This window comes from Carassius auratus, chromosome 26 (assembly GCF_003368295.1).
Source record: "Carassius auratus strain Wakin chromosome 26, ASM336829v1, whole genome shotgun sequence".
In the NCBI taxonomy this organism is placed as follows: Eukaryota; Metazoa; Chordata; class Actinopteri; order Cypriniformes; family Cyprinidae; genus Carassius; species Carassius auratus.
The window spans coordinates 22,797,046-22,818,354 of record NC_039268.1 but is presented as its reverse complement, the minus strand read 5'-3'; the positions used below and the strand labels follow the sequence as shown (position 1 = coordinate 22,818,354).

General features: G+C 34.0%; 1 protein-coding gene across 1 annotated transcript in view; it reads left to right on the top strand.

The window, feature by feature from the left end:
• Positions 1-20,805, top strand: part of LOC113044730 (protein FAM184A-like) — a 90,717-nt gene extending 69,912 nt beyond the window's left edge. Inside the window, exons 12-17 of the mRNA XM_026204909.1 lie at positions 1,978-2,162; positions 5,511-5,657; positions 10,400-10,517; positions 11,666-11,770; positions 13,839-14,047; positions 20,183-20,805. Coding sequence (XP_026060694.1) covers positions 1,978-2,162; positions 5,511-5,657; positions 10,400-10,517; positions 11,666-11,770; positions 13,839-14,047; positions 20,183-20,264 — 846 coding nt within the window. The 3' untranslated portion in view covers positions 20,265-20,805. The remainder of the gene's footprint in view (positions 1-1,977; positions 2,163-5,510; positions 5,658-10,399; positions 10,518-11,665; positions 11,771-13,838; positions 14,048-20,182) is intronic.
• Positions 20,806-21,309: the final 504 nt, after the last annotated feature.

The following is a 21,309-nucleotide window of genomic DNA, read 5'->3' as shown; positions in this document are numbered from 1 at the left end:
ATTTTTAAAATATAACAAAAAAAGGGCCAATTTCATGATCATGTGCACTTTTCAGACAGTCTTTCAGCCCATACAGAAATGATAATTAAATATGGAAAGGAGTGGCTACTTTATTGCATTTGATTCTATAACTATGCTGTTTTAATACTATGGACTAATGGACTGCTCTAAAGAATGACATCATGCAGAGTAGGAGACATGGGCAAAGAAGGAGAAACAGACTGGCATCGATTCAAAGTTTTACTATTTGGACAGTTTTTCTTAGAAGTGAACGTGCTGTTCTTCGTTCTGAAGATGAGCCATCTGGTGTGATTCTGAGTTATTAACAAATGTGCTTTCAGGGATATTCACGGTCGTCTACAATGGCTGCGATATTTTTGCAATTATGCGAGCGTGTATACATTAGAAATAACTTTCACACTGGGGGTATGCACAGATTTGTTTACCAAATACAATTGTTTGCTATTTATTACTTTTTCTGCTGACACTGGCGTCCTTTATCACGTAATTCGTCCTGGAGGAAGCCCCTCTGGGCCACAGGTTTTCTTTGCCACACACACTGAAACCGTTATTGAGCTAATTGTTGTGTGAAATGATATTTACAGACATTTAGAGTTGGATGAGCAGATTGTAATTTGATTAAGCAAGAGCCATTAACTGCATAAAACTGGAAATGGACTCGGTTGTATTTTCCAGGAGGATTTCTGCTTCTTCCTGTGCATGAGGCATTTAAAAGTCAAAGTGTCAGTGGAGTGGAAAATTGCCCATGAGACAAGCGTTGTCTAATGAATCTAACCCAGGCTTTACTGGAGTCTGACGTATACAGTTGTGTATATAATCGGTACAGTAGAGAAAAGCCTATGTGGCAGTTTCATGAATACACTAAACTTTGGTGTCCCATTATTTTTTTTATTTTTTTTTTGAGGCATGAAACTGATGTTTGGAGTGAGAAGAACTATTAGATATGTTTTATAAACTGTTATCTAACAGAATATTAACATATCCTGAGATCTTTAATGCATCAGATTTGGTGATGCATTGAAGATTTTATAATGCATCAGATAAAAATAGATTTTTAAACCATTATATTACTTCTTTTTTTTTCTTTTTTTTTAATCTGTGTTCTAAATTATTAATTTTAAAGGGTCAGACTCTAATTTGTACCCTATTAGGGTATTGTGTGTTTAGATTAAAAGTAAGAAAAGTTAGATGACATATCATGGAAAACATATTCAGATTTCAGTAACATCAGGGTTATTGTTAGTCATTTTGCATGCAGGAAGGTTAGCCAGTGATAATAACAGATGTCATTTGCATTATAAAATCCTTGACAGTAACAAAACAGCCTGTTTAATTCTAAAGGTCAGAGAGGGGGTGGAAAACGTGGAAATAAACTATATGAACACAGACTCATTCTGAAAAAAAAGTATTTATTTAATACTGATGGGGTTTTCTTGTTATTCAGTGTTTAATTCAATGGCATACATTCCCTCAGTGTTCTGAAATGTTTTTCTGCAAGAGAAGTTTCCTTGCCTCATTTCAAAACCAATTTATTTCTCGTACATCGCCAGAAACATTGTATCTTCTTCTGTCTTTTTAAAAACAATAAGTAACTGAACACTTAAGTTGCTGAAAGTTGTTCCCCGGTAACTTCAGACATGGACTCAAGGCCCATTAGCTCCTGACATCCCTCAAGAGATGAAACTAGTGCAAAACATTTGTTTATTCATAACTAAACTATTCATGTATTTGAAGATGTAGTTTATAAGCAAGACAAACCAGATGGATGTGCCATCAGTGTTAGATCCCAGCAGTGCAATGTGAAAATAGCATCTGTGGGAACTCCATGTGTCTGAATCCAGATGTTTCAGGAAGAGCCTTCACATCACACAACCCACGCTCTTACGTAATTCTCAGGTAAGGTCAGGCTGGCATTTGTTGTGACTTCGGTTTACCTTGACTTCTCGTGTGTTGCAGGAATGTGAGCTTCTGAGCCGCATCTCAGATCTGCAGGAGGAGGTCAGTCGCAGGAAGAAGCACATTGCCGATCTGGACCACGAGATCCACACTCTGAACGAGAACATCAGCACTTTGACCAAGGAGCTGGAACTCAAAGGCAAAGAGGTTTTGAAGATCCGTAGCGAGGCCAATCAGCAGATCAGGCGAGTCTTGGATTGGGGATTGTCAAGTTTTCTTGCATTTAGGCAGTGTAACAAAATATTTTTTCCTCATTACCCCAGCTCAAAAAAAGTCCTACTAAAGTCTGCTAACATTACCCGTACGTTATGAAAACGATATTTTTCTGAGTGTTCAAAACACCCTTCTTTTATATGATTTACACAAACATTAAGGGAAAATTAAATATTTCTTTCAATATTCTTAAACAAGTAGTAACATTTGACAAACATTCAGTTTAAATGTTTGAAAAACATTGCATCAAATATGTATAATTTTTTAATACATTTTTTTGTGCTAATATTTGTAGAAAAGACCAGATAGCAAACATTTAATTAATGTTACTGGAAGAATGTTTGTTATTTGTTTGTAATTCTGAGAGAACCTTGCCAGAACGTTGGCCAAATTCTGACACTGCTCTTAAGTACTTCATCAGAGTATTTTCTTTTTGGAAACTATTACTTCAGTGCATCTAAAGCAAAATATTGTACATTTTATATCATCGCTTTTTAAAAATAACAAATCGTTCCTCTTTATATTGAACTTTTTTCAGATAAAATGTATTTGTCTTAATAGGATAGCATTCATCGTAAAAAGTGTTTCTCGTAGCAGTCCTCTTAAAATGTCAACATTTTTTTTACTTTGTAATATCAACGTTGTATTTTTTTACTACTCGTCACGTAATGTTTACACTTTTTTCATTTTTAAAATACTGATATGTTATATTATTTCACTTATTTGTACACTTTATCTGTAACTGCATTAGTAATGATATTCTGGTAATAATTTTGTCAACAAATGCTGAAAAAGGATGAATAGAGTTAACTAAAACTAAATCTGAGCGTGAAATTTAAACCATTCCATTTTTTTATAAAAAATACTTCAAATAAAATAAATGCTAACTGAATTTAAAATGAACTTTTTATTTCAGCTAGCTGCCAGTGCAGTATTTCTCATTTTAATTTAGTTAACTAAAACTGAAATAAAAACGAATAAAAAAATCTACTAAAATGACTAAAGCTCAAAACAAAATGACTAAAACTATAACTAAAATTAAAATGAAAAAAAAAAAAAACATAATAAATACTACTAATAAAAAATAATTATAAAATATAATAAAACTAAAATAACACTGCTTATTTGCAGATCAATAAATAATTGGCTGCACTAATCTTTTTTATAAGTGCTTATTAATGACTTGCCTAATTAGCGCTGGCTAGAAAATAATAAACATGATAGACAAATATGTTGTAGTTTATACAAGATCAAGTACTTTTGTATTTTAACTCAAGTAAAATAAAAAATGGGTACTTACACTTTTACTGGAGTAATATTTTATTTTGTACTTGATTTGTGTACGTCATCCACCACTGCATTAAGGAAACAGTGAGTAAACTCATTGCAAAATGAGAACATTTCTTCTCACGTCTGCTTGCATGGGGTTGCTTGAGGTGATCCTTTTTCAGTAGAGAACATCGGCAATCCTTAAACAACCTCTTATGTGACATTCTCCTCTGGTTTTAAGAGACAGAAGTCATTGGTGATGATGAAAGAGATGGAAATTAAATTATTTTCAAGCAGAATGTGGTTTCAAGTGAAGAAAAAAAAAAGAATAACAGAAAAAAGGGCACCATGTTCTTGTCTAGAAAGTCCTATCAGGATTTGTCTGTCATTTTGCCAATAGTCGTCTTGGTGCTGTCTGGCTGGATGTTGTTGTTGTATATTATTTGTAGTACTTTAAAGAAAAGAAAACAGACTTTTTAAAAGGGAAATCAATCGGATTAGAAAACCCAAACTCATTATATTTTTTATTCAGAGTTTGATATTAATATTTCGCCTTGTATTAATAAGTAAAAAAGCAATTTCATTATACTCAGTGGCTGTTTTGAGATAATGTGATTGTTTAGTAACACACATCATAATGCAAGACGGGTGCTGATCTCATTTCGCTTTCAATTATCTAACACTGACATATCCAGGTCCTGAGATAAAAGCAGCTAATAAATTGCATCGCCGTTCCCCAGGGCTGTATTATTTACAGAGAGGAGATCCTGCTTTATTGCTCTTTATGTGAAGCCATCGCAGCGTGTGGCTGAATTGTAGAGAATGTGTTTCAGATAAAAACCATATAGCATAGAAATTGCAGTATGGAAAATCAGCGTTTCCTAACTAAAACAGGAAGTGTGTTGTCTTTTGAAAACAGCACAACTCTTGAAACACAATGCTTTAGGAATATTATTTACATTTGTATCAGAGCAAAGCAACAAACACTGAGCTTGATGAAAGTTTCATGTAACAAATGTAATCAAAGGAAGTGACCGCACACATTCATAGACGCTTCAAAACATGCTTTAATAAAGAGCCCTAGGCCATGAATCAAACGAACCAGCTCTGAGCTTAATGACATTACAACTTTTGAAAAAATAAAATGTTTGAAAATATGAAAAAAGATTTTTTGAGGGTTATACTGCAAAATCTATTTTCTCAAACTAGTCCTCCAAGCAGTTGTAAACAATGTTTAAAAATACATTTGTATAAGCCTTGTTTTCACAGAAAATATCTTAAGTATATTTTTCTTACCCCAGTAGCAAATAGTTTTTTCTGTTTGTTTTTGTTTTAAGCGTAAATGTAACACAGTTGAGTGAGATTTTTTTTCTCATAAAACAAGAAATAATATGTGTATATGTCTATGTAAGATTTTCATTTTTACATTTTATAATACTTTTATTCAACGATGACACATTCAATTGATCAAAAGTGACAGTTGTTTGGAACTTTCTGTTCATCAAAGCATACAAAAAAAAATGGATCATGCTTTCCACAATAATATGTTTTTTTAAACATTTATACTGTAATATTGCCAATAAGAAATGTTTGACTGAAAATTCAGCTGTGCATCACAGGAATAAATTACATTGTGTATTATATTGAAATTGCAAACAGTATTTTAAATTGTTTTATTTCAAAATATTACTGTTTTACTGTATTTTCAGTCAAATAAATGCAGCCTTGGTGAAATATGTTGAATGGCAGTGCAGATAATAATAAAATGTATTTGTTTGTTCATGCATGAACAGTGAACCAGTATGAATCTGAATCTAAACGAGATAATGAATTTCCCAGTTTAGAAGTATTAAATAACAATAGATTTAATATACTACATAATATATGCAAATATAATTGTTTATCACCTATGTTTAAATTATTTCCATGGATGAAATGTCTTTCAAGCCACAGCTGTAGTGATGTGGGGTTACAGAGAGCTTTGTAGAGTCATTGAGAGTGACGTGTGTGTGTGTGTGTGTGTGTGTGTGTGTGTGTGTTTGTATTCACAGAGCTCATGAGCAGGACCTGTGTAAGAAGCACGAGCGTGAGATGGCCGAGCTGAACGCTCTCCACCACAGAGAAACACAAAACATGCTGTCAGACTTCAACAAGGCCCAGGAACTGCTGAAGGACAAGATCTCTGCCCTGCAGATCCTGTGAGTCCCCATGCTAGATACAGTGGAGTATGCCTATTTTGGAGGATGAAGCTTCGGTAACTTTAGGTTTGGCTGGTTGTTTACATCCATTAGGCTATGAAACATCTTGAATTCGAACAAAATGAAACCAGAATGTGCTATAGACAGGCAAAAGATAATCTTTCTGAAGAGATGCTGGGAGGGAGACAGAGAAGATACAGTATCTAGATATATATCTAGCGAGAACTCACGACCCTGTCAAAGCAGCTCAGATAAGAGTAGAAGATGCCTTTAGCTACGAAACATGGGGTTTATGTGTACTTTTCTTGTGCTCTGACAAAGGACATTGTTCATATGGAGAAGCAAAGCGTGTAAATAATGCTCTTCTCCATCATTTAATGATTTATTGCTGCTATGATTACCACAAAATGATAATGATTAGATTCCAATATACAGTATATGTGACATTATTACACTGAAAACTTTAGGTATAGAAACAGTTTTCTCTGAGAAATTTTCTCTGAGAAATTTCTTGTAAATTCACAAATAATTACAAAGAAATGTCAAGTGATACATTGATTTAAATGACATTTTAGTTAAAAAGACTGAAATAGTATTGTTTTCTTTTAGAACATACAAGTATGAATGGATAACATAATTGTAATCTATTGAAAAATCTACTTGAAAATAGATTACAAGTAAAAAGTAAAAAGTGTCTAGTTAATTGAGAATTATGTGTGGTTTATGAAATTTTTATGAATACTATTGCATTAGATGTGAATAATTTATTTAAGTTGAATACATGTAAATCAGGACACTTTTTTCATATAGATGAATGGGGAAAATGTCCCAGCTGATTTGTATTCACCCTAATTTTTGCTTCAGATTGTCAATTTTATATATCTGCTACAGACTTTGCATGATAAACATGTTTAGATGAATTTGAGTCAGAAAGACAGCCGTACATGAACAGGGGGTGTTTGTCGTTGTATATGCATGTGTGGATATATAAATATAGAAAGCTGGCAGGGTTGTAGGAGAGCTCTTTGACTGTAGATATTGCTGTCAGAGGTGACCTAATTTAGGTTTACTTGAACGAGAACACCAACACATCCAGCTACTGAACATCTTGTCATTTAAAAATAGTTCATCTGATTGCCTGAATCCGCTCAGCATTCACAACTGAGAATGATAATGAATAATTTAGATTCTGGAAGTGTGTGTGTCATGACGTGGAAAAGCCCCATGGCCCACAAAATACCAGAGAAAGAAAAAAGTTGCGTTTAACAAAGTGCAAAATATCTAAGGTTCATTTAAATCCTAGTGTTTTTAATTAATCATTTATCAAATCCATCTTTGGAAACGATTCTTTTGTGTGTTCATGAGACAAAGGGTGTGAAGGACTGATCTTAAAGGAATTGTTCACCCAAAAATGAAGATTCTATCATTTATTCATTCTCTTTGTAGTTCCAGATTTGAATGACTTACTTTCTTCACTAAAATAAAAGGGTAGATATTCATGCAACTCTTTTTAAGATCCAAAAACATACCATAAAAGTAGTCCATGTTCTGTATTACAAGTTTCTGAGAACATGTGATAACTTGGTGTGACATTTAAACCAATTTAAAGCATTATTCAGTGACAAATGCCATTAGTTGTCTGTGTGTCTGTGTCTAGTGTCTGGCAGCTGATCTTGATGCAGCGAGTTTCTTCATACTGAAGCACAAATGAGTAAATATCGGTCTGTTTTCAGAATCAAACCCCTTAAATGCTTTATAATTCTCATTTCTAGCAGTTTCGATTCCTCTTATTGATTATTCAGTCTCTTAAGAATTCCATTACGATTCCTTTGGTCCTTTTTAAGGAACAACAAAATTCATTTTCACTGCCAAAATTAGATCATTTGAATAACAAGTAAGTTCATTTTTTATTAGTCTATTTACTTGCCTAATTGACTAAAAATGAACCAGCCATTTGTTCAGGAATCGTACAACACAGTCGTACTAAATAGCTATCTTATGACTTCAGATAACCTGGTTATGTGGTGCACAAGTCGTTCAGGCCTATTTGTGTATTTTTGTCTTTTTCGTCATTTTTGGATCTTCACAGCTCTATTCACTTACATTGTGTGGGAAAGATAACTTGTTGTGTTCCACAAAAGAATCACTCGTACAGGTTTTTGAATGACATGAGAGTGTGTAAATGGTTTCAGGGTGAGCTATTTTGAACATTTGCCTCATACGAGTATTTTTAGTGTGAGAAGCAGTCAGTTTGTGACTGAACAGAACGGGGTCTCGTGTGAAGCAGTCACAACTTGTATTCCTCATCATTTCTTAAGCGTGCCATCTCCAGGTGTCCCTGAGGAGTAGAGACACACAGCCAGCTAATTAAACGTAACACAAAGCTATTGAAATGACAGTCCTGTCCTATGAGCAATTAATTGTTATGACAGCTAAGCTTCCCTAAACCGAGTCCTCCAACCAGTTTTAAATTTCAACCTATTTAAGTCTCATGAATATTTCATGTGTGCGGTGATCCTCGTGTGCGGAGCATGGGCTGCTCTACTGTAACCGCTCAAGTGCACCCTCCAGGCTGCATGCGCTGTTTTGCTGCTGTCACTTTAAATGGAAAAATAGGCTTGATGAGAATGGTGTTTATTTACTCAGAAAGGCCTATTCAGTGAACCGCTATTATGAATCTGTTTAAAAGGGTCATTTCTTATTTAAAGTTTTAGCTTTTACACGAGGTTAACTAATAATGATTTATTTTTTTCCATAAGAAGGCATTGATTGATTGGTTGGTTGGTTGGCTGGTTGGTTGTTTTGATGAATGGATAAACAGAGAGGATGGATGGATGAAAAGAAGTATAAATAAATGGATAAATGGATGGATGGATATACAAAGTGGATGGATGGATGATAGATAGATGGATAGATGGATAGATGATAGATGGATAGATGGATAGATGGATGGATGGATGGATGGATGGATGGATGGATGGATGGATAGATGGATAGCAGATGGATGGATGGATGGATAAACAGATGGTTGGTTGGTTGGTTGGATGGATGGATAAACAGGATGGAAGGATGTAAAGAAGTATAGATAGTTGGATAAATGGATGAATTAATAAACAGAGTGGAAGGATGTATGGATAGATGGACAGATAGAAAGAAAGACAGAAAGATGGATGGATGGATGGATGGATAGATGGATGGATGGATGGATAGATAGATGGATAGCAGATGGATGGATGGATAAACAGATGGTTGGTTGGTTGGTTGGTTGGATGGATGGATAAACAGGATGGAAGGATGTAAAGAAATATAGATAGTTGGATAAATGGATGAATGAATAAACAGAGTGGAAGGATGTATGGATAGATGGACAGATAGAAAGACGGACGGATGGATGGATGGATAGATGGATAGCAGATGGATGGATGGATAAACAGATGGTTGGTTGGTTGGTTGGTTGGTTGGTTGGATGGATGGATGGATAAACAGGATGGAAGGATGTAAAGAAGTATAGATAGTTGGATAAATGGATGAATTAATAAACAGAATGGAAGGATGTATGGATAGATGGACAGATAGAAAGAAAGACAGAAAGACGGATGGATGGACCGATAAATGGATGTCCTTGTTTAGAAGTAAAGTTGTCTGATATGGACTCATTAAAATTGTGTTCTTGAGGCAGGAGAGTGTAAATCTGAGAGGGCAGTGCCCATCTGGCCCCAGGTTAATGACCAATTTAGTGTGAATAGACAAACACGCCCTTAGTAGTTAAACTAAGTTAAACTTGTCCTCTGTTAGCAGCAGTTTAAAACTATTCATGAAACAGCCTCTGTTTCATTATTACCCGCAGTTGTGAAGACCTTAGGGGAGGTTTTCATATGAAAACAGCCATCAATCTTAGCATTGTATACCTCTAGGTGAAGCATCACATTGCATGATCATTAAAGATTTATCACACATTTTGAAACATCCTTCAAAGATGCAGAAACGGTGGAGATATTGATCCTCGATGACACCGATCATCAAAGAATTCCTGTAGATGAAAGAACGATTGAGCGACGGCTATTCAAAGGTGCTGATGATTTTAACTTCCACACTGATACAATGTGAAGTAGAGAAAATCAATGTCAGATGCCAATATCATCACAGTGATATTGCCAGTGGTGTTTAATTCATTCTGTGTTCAAAGCACGAAGCCGTCAGCTTTCCTTTCTAACTAAGCTGAAGTGTCAGAATAGTCGAATTTCACTCTCAGTAATGAGTCACAAGCCCAAACAGATGACAGACTGATTGTAAACAGAGTGGCGAGAGGCTTGATAGCTCAGTTTCTAAACCATGTGACTTATCTTGTTGCCTAGATAGCATCATAATCATGGAAACTCTTAAGTGAACAATTTGAAGTGTTCTACATAGTTAGCAACTCCACGGCCTACACAAATAGTGCTCTGCATGCTACTTCAGTTGATTTCAAATGTGTTATCATAAGCATGTTGCTAAGCTAACACAGCAATGCTTTAATGACCACGAAAACACATACACACACACACACACAAAAAGACTGATTGATATGTAAGTTCATTTGTATTCTACATTTATTTCCTCATCCACCATCTCGGACTGGGGAAAGCAATGCTAATAATAAAAAACTGTGTTAAATGTTAATAATATAGACGTTAAGATAAGCTGATTTAAAGGTTATAGAGTTTGTAAAATCTCATCCTAAATCATATGTCTTTGCTCTTCAGGTTGGAGGGAACAGAAGACAAATTCCGGAACAGAGAGAGCAGGCCTGAAGATCTGCAGACAATAGCTGAACTGAAGGATATGGTGGCCGAGAGAGAATCTTTGGTCAAGAAACTGGTGGTAAGAGCACTCTAAGAAGTGTGACAGGCTTATTCACAATATTGCAGGTTTTTTGTGAAATTTCTCAGCTGTGAGGTATCCCACGGGTGCTCGGTTCTGCTGAGATTAGCTGAGTCTCGCAAGACTGGAGTGATAGATCTATTTCAGGACAGACAACCCTGCTGAAAAGACCAGCTTAATCCTACTCAAGACACAGTGACAACCGCTTTTCTATGAAAGTCACTCCTTGAAACAATGGTGGTTTACGGAAAAGAATTTCTTTGCTCATAAAAATAGCTGTGTTAGACGTTTGGCATCTGTTTCTTGTATCTTGATTCAGACAACAATAAAACCACACTAGCACCTGCTAAAATTACACCAGCTAAGCTGTTTTTAATTTTAAATTTAAACAGTTAATTTAGCTGATGCATTGTAACCGCTTCAAATCAGTGACTCATACAAATCATTACAAGTAAAGTTGAATTAATTAACAAAAACTGAAATGTAAATAACATAGATATGGTTTGATAATGACGATTATATAACTTTTGTAGTTATGTGTAGTTATCTTATAGTTATGACAATCTCAATTATCTATAAACTCATGACAGCATGATTTAAACTCATAAATAGTCAAAATTAGCTCATGTTTTATTTATTTAATGGTAAAACTGGCTTCCATAAATATGTGATATTTAATGAATGTAAGGAAAGAAAAAAGAACTCATTATGAATGTCAAATGGGATTAAAATAATGTCAGTTTAGCTTCATTTTGTCACTTATAATGACAGATTATTATTATTTTGTGGTGGTGGGAACTCTAAAATATCCTGTTTTAATTGAAATGTAGCCTATGTTTTTATATCGCTTATATTTATATGTATACATTTATATTTTAAATGCACATTTTGTCATGGCCAGTAATTTGTGATTTTGTCAAAATATTATTTCAAGTTATGATGCAATTTGTAACTGCATGTACATGTAAATTGCACATAGAAAATTTAATCAGGGTTTTTTTAATAAAAGCATACAATAATTTTTTATTCATATATTTAATCTTGCAAAACACTTAACAAGCAGATGTTTGTGTTGAGTGACACGTTCTGGAGACAAATGGTGCTCATATTCAGTAAAGTTATGTTGTCCATGATTTTTATTCTTCCAGGATGACAAAAAGTTTTACCAGCTGGAGCTTGTCAACAGAGAGACCAACTTCAACAAAATATTCAACGCAAATCCTAATGTTGGTGTCATTAACCCTCTTGTCAAGGTAAGAGTTCTTCTCTGTACTCTGCTGTGTCCTTGTGTGCGGAGCTGGTAGTTGGTTAGTTTAAGATGTAGTTGCTGTTCCAAAACTTAGTGATCTGATTAGTCTCAATTCTAGTATGCTGGCTGTTTGCATGGGATATAATCTGATTTTAAAAAAAATCGCTTGGCAGAACACAAAGAAATTGAACAAAATGAATGTTCACGTTTATACTTCGTCTTTACATTATTTCTAATACATAGACAGTAGACAGCAAGGCAGTTTACTAAGTTTTGGAAATGACAGCGGTGAATGATGCTTGATAGTTCATCTTGAATGTCATTTCTTTCACTGTATTCTAGCCATGCACGACACAAAAAAGCAAAAAAGTGATAAATTACTTGTGTGCATTGCTAATTGGAGTTCCCAACCAGCTGCACAAATATCATGACAAAAATCCTATTCTGTAGCTGTATATTAAACATCATATATGCTCTGTTTACTGTGAAAATGACTTTAGTAGATGTGTTGTGCCTGGTTAGGATGGAGTGTTGCTGGGGTGCAATCAATGGGAATACAACTGACATGCCGGACTGGAGTTCACTGGAAACACTGTTTACTGGGAGCATGCTGGAGCTCATGCACACACACACACACACACACACTATTAAAGGGATTGTTCTCCCAGAAATGAATATTCTGACATCATTTACTCACCCTCATGTCATACCAAACCTGCATGGAAACAGAAAAATTTATCATATTATACTGGTTGGTTTCTTCCATGCAACTGCAGTAAACAGGGACTGATTCTTTCAAGCATAAAAGGGACAAAAATCCACATGAAAGGATCATAAAAGTAGTGCATACAATTTCCAGTTATCTTGAAGCTGTATGATATATTTTCTTAATCTCATCAGTGAATTACATTTTACGTTTATTTTATTTTTGTAATATTCTAAAATGATTTATTATACAAAAGTATTTATTAGTATTTTAATATTTTTTGTTAATTTCATTTTATATTTTTATATTTAAGTTCAAGTTTTTTTGCAATTTTGTTGTTTGTTATTAAATGTTTTTTTGTCTTTTATATATATATATATATATATATATATATATATTGTTCTATTTAACTTTTGTTTCAGTTTCATTTATAGCAGTTTTAGTAATTAAGTTAGTACTTGTATTTATGTATTTATTTAATTTATTTGATGAGGCAACATTTTAAACTTTTAAAATTTTTGTTTAGGTTTTTATATTTGTAGTTTATTTAATTTCAGATTTATTTTAATTAAAAACATATTTTAATGTTTTTAAATTTTATTTGGAATGTTCTTGGTGATTCAATGAATGCGAATGATTCATTTTTGAAAAATAACTTCTGTTTTTCTGATCTTCAAAGTAATCGTATAAGCTCATAAGATTACTTTTATGAACTTTTCATGGTCCATTTGCATTCATTTTGAAGCTTGAAAGCCTTGCAATTGCATACAAAAGAGCCAGTATGAGATCCAAAGTCATACAGGTTGGAAACAACGTGATGGTGTGTAAATGATGACTGGATTTTCATTTTTGAGTGACTCATCCTTTGAACTTCCTGTTTTTCCAGAGCTTGAGAGAAAATGATGTTTGTTCCATACGTCACAGCAGTTCCTGACCCAGTCTCAACAATGTCATTCTGTTTGACCCTCATCTGTGTTCTATAACTTCCAAGTGTCAGTGATTACATGTGCATATATGTGTGTGTGTGTGTGTGTGTGTGTGTGTGTGTGTGTGTGTGTGTGCACCTGTGACTGTCTCTCGTTACTCCGCGTTCTCTTCCTGTTTAGACATCCAGTTCTTCTTTGCTTTCCAAGCCATTCTTCTTTCAGTCTGAATTTTTCAACAGCCTCTTCCTCTGACACTTCTCTTTCGACTCATTTTGATTTGATTGGCTGAGAGCGACTGATGCTTCCTCTGCTGAGTGTTGCGAGCTTGACTTTCAGGGTGGGCATTTGTTAGGAAACAATCATTAGGAGAACCTCTCAAAAATGGAGCGTCAAGCTCTCCAAACTTCCTTTTTGTTTGCTTTTCTTGTCGTCCTATGTAGCAAAAGCGAAAGAACGACAAATCAGCTACCCGACTCAGCAGCTCGGCCAATCTTAGGGCCAATGTGGAAGCTTCTGGGACAGGGAGCGGCCAGCCCCAGCCCAACCGCCTCGAGCCCATCCCCAACTCCCCCATTCACCAGCTGGAGCCTAAAACAAGCAAACCCCTGCCCCCACCAACCCCTCTCACCGAAGCCAAGAAACTGACGAGGTGAGGCGCACCTCATCACGGCAGACGCCTCGCTCTCTGCATCAAGGGCCAGTGGATAAACACACCAACACACTGAAAACCCATCGCCCACTTTTCTAGAGACAGCTGTTGTATCCCTTTTATGTGCTGAGGAAATGCACACCCAAACTTCTGATGGTTTGCTTTGTGTTTGCATCTCCCAGACTCCTCTCTGCCTAACAGAGAGTGGGAAATCAGAAGAAACAAGTAACTAACTCAAATAATGAGTGCGTCGCCCCGGTCTCAGACTTGGGCCGTGTTACAGTTCACATGTGAGTTGGTTCTATTTGAAGGATGTGCTGCTTTTTGGGGGGAAATGTTGGAGAATTTAAGTTGCCAAGCCAAAAAGTCGACAAAAAATTATTCACATTGATTTTTTTTTTTGTTTATTTTCATAGTGGGTACACTTGTTCGGAATGGTATGCTATCATACTACACACTTAATAAAAATATATTCTGCATACCTGGTATACTATATATTACAAAATTTGTGGTATACAACAATTTGCTATACTGGGTACTGTATCCCATAATGCATTGGTCTTGATTTAACCTTTCATTTTCCATGATGACTGAAAATCCCTTTTCTTTCATTTTACACTAAATGTAATTTAATTTTTTATTTATATACTAATATAGTTTTTTTTCTTAGGGATGCACCGATAGGATTATTATTATTATTATTATTTTGGCCATAATCAATTTTAAATATAAACTGTTTGCCGATTCTGATACCTATACTGATGTTGGTCATCTTTTTTAGATTTACCAAAGACAAAATTTATTAAACAAAACGAAAAACTGTCGCATTAAAAACTTTAACATATTTATATATGTTAAAGTGTATACACTAACGTATATCAGCTAGTGTCTACGGACTATTTAAATTGAGTATTGTAACTTTTTATGTTTCTTTGACTGTATTTTATTTTGATAATGAACATGCTGCGATGTCAAATCAGCAAAAATTGGTTGTGTATGCGTGAGGCACCAACGCGATCACTGCATTGTTTTCCCAGCTGTTATGGGTAGCCTAATTTGTGGTCATACCAGCGCTGGATGGTCATACAGATAGAAGCTAAACATTATTCAAAACTGTAAGCTTTTGCAAAGTAAAGAAAGCTGCTTTCTGCCGTCTCGTTTTTTTCCACATGAACTTTGGTGCACGTTATTATCCGAAACTCAGCACAATTTTTTTTCTTTCTTTTTTTCATCTGTTAATGATTTAAGTCAAATATATTTTGTCTATAGGCCTACATATTCCTGTTTATTTAGCCAATATAGTTTTATTTAGTTTTCTTCTTTTATAGAAATGCTGCAGGTGTATGATGTGAACTTGTGTGAATCCGTGTTCTACACTGGTTTCAAACAAAAAGCTGCATATAACCTGTCGTTCCTTTTCACTTAAATGTAGGCCTAATGCTTGGCAGTTTGTGACATATAGTATCCTCGGATAAACTCTAAAGCCAGTGCATTACCATTGCAACTGATGAATTTACAGCTGAGTGTGGGCATGGATGCATCAGTGCTACGTTTGCATAGGCCGTACTTTGCCGTCTGACAAACTGTATTTAGTACTGATTTTATTTAGTTTGGGCAAGTATTTAATTATTTTACCCAGAGAAAAACGTTGGATTATTCAACAGAAATGCAACTTGTTGTCTCCATGCAGTTAATTAATAAACCAACGGTATCAGCCCTTTTCATGCTGTTTGCGATGTGCCAATGGCTCTAAAATAATACAAAAAATCGGCCGATAAATATCAACGGCCGATATATCGGTGCATCCCTAGTATTTTTCCTATTTCAAATTATTTTATTTTATTAGGTAACATTTATAATTTAGTTTTTATTTCTTATAATTTAATTTCTCATTTCTAATGGTATATTTAATTTTATTTAAGCCTTATTTTAATAAAACTAAAAACAATATTGTTTTTATTTCATTATAGTCATGAACAACAATGTACCAAATTATGTATTTACATTTAAAAAAAAAAAAAGATGATTTCTGCATAATGGTTTATTAAACATGCAGTGCAATGCAGTCATGCTAACAATGTAGCTTAGTACCTTCTGAAACATTCTCACTGCATATTGACACCTTTTTCATACTGTTTTCTAACAGTAGCAGGCATACATTATACTGTGCACTTACTTCACAATATGCAAAAAGCTAGTATTCCATTCTGAACACAGCCAGTGCATCCACATCAGGCAAATAAAAGGGATATTTGAGCTTTTTCCTAACACTGATGTACATGTATGCTTAATGTTACTTTCTGAAGTCCCATACATGAGCTTTGGAAATGGCATTGGAATGCAAATGGGAGCATGTGTCCCCACCATTGCAGTGCATGCTGGGAGTTGGTGTCTGTCTCTGTGTTTTCTGTTTGTGATGGAAGTTATATGGTTCATCTTTCACATAATGTCTTTTATTGTTCTTGAACACCACATTGCATCAGAGAGAATGAATAGTTTATTTTAAAAATCTTTTTCCATAATGTACTGTCTTACATCTGTGTGAACATGTAAATTACAGTGTTTTAGGTTTTACACTCTTTAAATACACTATTTTCACTCTTTTTCAACAATAAACCTTTGCCTATGGCTCTGCTTTTGCAGTCGGCATGTTTTGAGCGGTGGCTGTATCATGCATGTTTTGCTGTCACAGTTGCGGCTGCTCTTGACCCAGGAAGTATCATCTCGTCCGAAGCACCATTACGTGTGTTTCCTTGCATGCTGGTTTTAATGTAAATGAGGTGCAAGTGATGCAGCAAGATAGACTTGTGTGGAGTTGTGCTCTTTTGTCATGAGACACTCATGTAACTCTCACACAGTCTATCCGGTTCAGTTCATGTCAGGGTGAACTTGGTCCACTTAGCAACTGAACTAGAGTCACTTTTTAATATTCAAGTGGGGTCCTTTCTCACATTCACAAATCTGTTGCCATTTTAAAATAATTATAATTTCACACAGTATTCTTGCACTTGAGCTTTGGGGTCTTTTAAAAATGTTCTTCGTAATTTGACACTTGAGTTTTTTGGCTTTTAGTCAATATGTGTTTGCTTTGAGGCCATTTATATGCTAATGTACTCCTAAAAGTTGACCAAATTAACTTTTAGAAGATATGCCCATTTAAAATGTACAGTCTGGGAAAATGGAGAAAAACAGAGATTTTTACACATTTATGTCATCAAATGTTCTCTAAAATGAGAATTAGCCTGTTTAAAATATTTTATGAATAAAATGACTTTTTGATCTACCTTAAGTCCTGTTTTAATAGGAAGTATGTCAATGCCAATTTCAGTTTGTTTGTTTTAAACAGCTAGAGGCATCAAAATGGTCAAAGATTTTCATCAAGCACATTTACATAAAGTAATGATTTTTTTATATGTGCTACATGTTATTTGACACTTGAGTTTTGTGGCTTTTATGCAATATGCGTTTGCTTTCAGGCCATTTATATGCTAATGTAATCCTAAAAGTTGACAGAATTCTAGAAATATTGATTTTACACATTTATGTCTGGTCAGATGCTCTTTAGAATGAAAATTAGCATATTAAACGTACCCAAAGTCCAGTTTTAATATAAATGTCAGTGTTTTTTTTAAAACAGTTTGCTTACGGGCTATTTATATGCTAATGTACTCCTAAACTGAACAAAATTGATCTTTCGTTAGCAGTTTGATTGACAGCCGATCTAACCAATCATAATGCTGAATCTGCCATTTTGTCTGACATACAAACCAGACAGGAGAGTAGATTAATGTCGGTGGACTTGAACTTGAAAAAAGGTGTGTGTTGATGTCTTTCTGCAATTGAAACAAGATACCTTCTGATGTTTTTACACTCTCCTTTTTTTCGGAGAGTATATTGTACATACTGTATTTATGTCTCAAAAGATCAAAACTGATTAACTGGCTTTAAGTGGTTTTCTTTAAATCGGGGGCTACAGGTTTTGATATCTTTGAATCCTGTTAAGTTCCTGAATTTGAATGGTGTGAACAGGATACAGATTTACAATTCAAATTTGACTGAAAGGAGATTTCAAATGAACTGAAGTTCAAACAAATCCGTTTGACTGTGACTTTGAAGTTGGAATGTTATTGTTTGAAAAAATTTAAAATAACAATAAAAAAGATTGATAGATAGATAGATAGATAGATAGATAGATAGATAGATAGATAGATAGATAGATAAAAGAGCTCCATCCATCTCTCTTTCCTTTTTCCTCTATCTCAGACTTCCAGACGTTACACTCTTCTTAAGAAGCAGGAAGGAGGCATTAGCCAGCTGTCATCAGACTGCAAACGTTCTGAGTCAGTGGTAGAAGCCCAGATGTCAGTCAGTCAGTCAGTAAGCATTTCAACCATACAGCTGAGCTACCTGAAAAAGAAAAGAACAACCTTGCAGCTTATAGAAATTCCTTCCTCGGAATAAACGATGAAATGAAATGTTCTGCTGTAGTGTAGAGGCACGTTTGTGTCTCAGTCTTTTAAAGAGCAGAGTTGTGAGGGACAAATAAAAAGTGTTTCTGTAAACGTTGACCCGAGGGCTAAATTAATCAGGATTGAAAGCGGCTTCTGTTCCAGAAGACCTTGGAAAGAGCTGGAGGTCGACTACATCACAGACACCCAGCACATTTCACCTGGAGAAAAACTCAGTTCTAGTTTATGAGCTTCCTGGAAAGATTATATCAAATAAATCTATCTATCTGTCTATAGATTTATTTATTTTGCAGAATAATTATAGGCACAAAGTGAAACTGTATTTAAGTTAAATTTAGAATTTTATGATAATATACCATACTGTTATTCATAACAGAAATCTCTTGTGACATTATAAATGATTTGATCAATTTAATGATTTCTTGCTGAGCAAAAGTATTAATTAAAACAATGTTACTGTGACCTGAGCTTTTAAACAGTCTGAGGAGAAAAACTTGTTTCTTTAGCAAATAATTAATATTTTGTTTTTTGAATGTTGATATTACGATAATTTGTACCATATTTATAAACAGTTTTGGGGGTAAAAAATTACAAGTAACGTGAGTTATGCAATCAGATTACTTTTTTCAAGTAACTAGTAAAGTAACGAAATATTTTTTAATTTACAAGAAAATATATGAGTTACTTTTTCAAAAAAGTAATGCCAGTTACTTTGTTTTTCATTTATTGGCTGAAATGTCTCCTGTCCCCATATTGTGAGGAATCTGAAGTACAGAAGTGTGCTGTGTGAACATGATGTTACTGTAGTTCTAGACTAAAGGTGAATGTGCATTCATTCATCCCACTCACAAACAAAAACGGATTTAGTATTCATGATCAAAATGAATCAAAACTGTGAAATGCAAACTCAGAAAATGACGCAAACCTGCAAAAATGAAATGTAAAATAACACAAATGTATCTAATCCCATTCTATTAACTTATGTCTTTGCTGCTGACATTTGATGATCCAGTTCAACCATACTAATAAGCAAAAAATTACTCTAGATAAACTAACAATTGTTCTTCATTGTTTTCTTATTGGTGAAGAGTGTTGATCCTTCTTCTCCTGTGTTCTACTCTACAGAATTAACTTTTCCTTCAGCCTGAGGTTTATTCATTACTTTATTCACTTTTTGGTGTGAAAGGGCATTTACATTTACCCTAAATAGAACTTATTATATTAAAAACAATCAAGCATATTGAAAAAGTAATGCAAAAGTAATGTAATGCATTACTTTCCATAAAAAGTAACTAAGTAACATAATTAGTTACTTTTTTTAGGGAGTAAAGCAATATTGTAATGCATTACTTTTAAAAGTAACTTTCCCCAACAGTGTTTATAAATATTTATATGTTACATTTTTACAAGTGTAACGGACTATTGATCACTCTGTTGCTGGAATTTCATAAAAAACACTTATGTGACACAAAATAGAAAAGAAAAGAAAAACACATGAACAAGACCATCAACTGGTTGCTATGCTTTGAAGTTTTCAGTATCAAGAGAAGCTGTAGTTTAGCTCAGACTACAGTTAGCAGTGGTGTTGTAACTCTCTCCCTAACTCTGACTGTATTTCTTTGTTTTTCTTCTATCTCTGTCTCTCTCGGTTTGTTTTTCTCCTCAGCCCTCCTGAAGGAGAAGAATCACCCGTCACCTCTCCAGACCCCCAGAGACAAGAGTGGTTCGCGCAGTACTTCTCCTTCTGACTTTGCAATTAAAGAGCATGTTGACCAAAAAAAAAAAAAAGAAACAAAAAGTGATATATTATTTGACGACACATCCTTTCATTTGGTCTTTTTTTCTCCCCACTGTGAATGGGTTTGTTGTTTTTACAGTGATGATAGGTATGTTTGACATTTCATTTACTGCAGTTTCTATAGACTGGTGCATACGCTGCTAATTACTATTTGTTAAAAGAGAAAAAAACAACAGTATTGTCTCCTCTGTATCTAATTTTAGAATGCCACCGTAATGACTTTGTTACAGCTGCATTATCAATTTTGGTAGGATTAAACTGTTTGTATGGATGTCTCAACACAGATATAATGATGTCTCACTAATTTTAAAATAAATGCATATTTTATATTTATATTACTGGTGTATGCGTAAGAATAAATAATTATTGTGACATTTAATGAAGTGTGTCTGTTATGTGAGTCAACTTTTACCATTTAAAGAAATGAAAGCAAAAGAACATTTGATTTAAAATGCCTGTATTTTCATATACATCAACACATATTGCTCTGAAAAAAGGAAAAATAAACACTTTTATTGTCATTTGACTTTTTCTTTATGTAAGAACAATAACCCTAATAATGACAAATCGATTATTGGAGATTAGAGGTGAGTTTATGTGTTTTATATATATATATAAACTGTATATATAAACTATATATATATATATATATATATATATATATATATATATATATATATATATATATATATATATATATATATATAATATATAAAAAAATATATAAACTGTTTATGATCTGCAGAATTTAACATATGAGAGAACAAAGGCTGTTATTAAAATCCGAATATTTAAAATGTAGTTTTTATTGCATACATTTTAATGTATTGTAATAATTTAAATATCTAATTATTTTTGTAGTACCATTTTATTTATTTAAATATGTGAAAGATTTGTACTGTACATACATTAATTAGAATTTAAGTAAATGTGTTTTTTCTTGAAGATAATCAAAAAAATAAAAGTATACATTCATTTTTTACAGCTTCCTTATT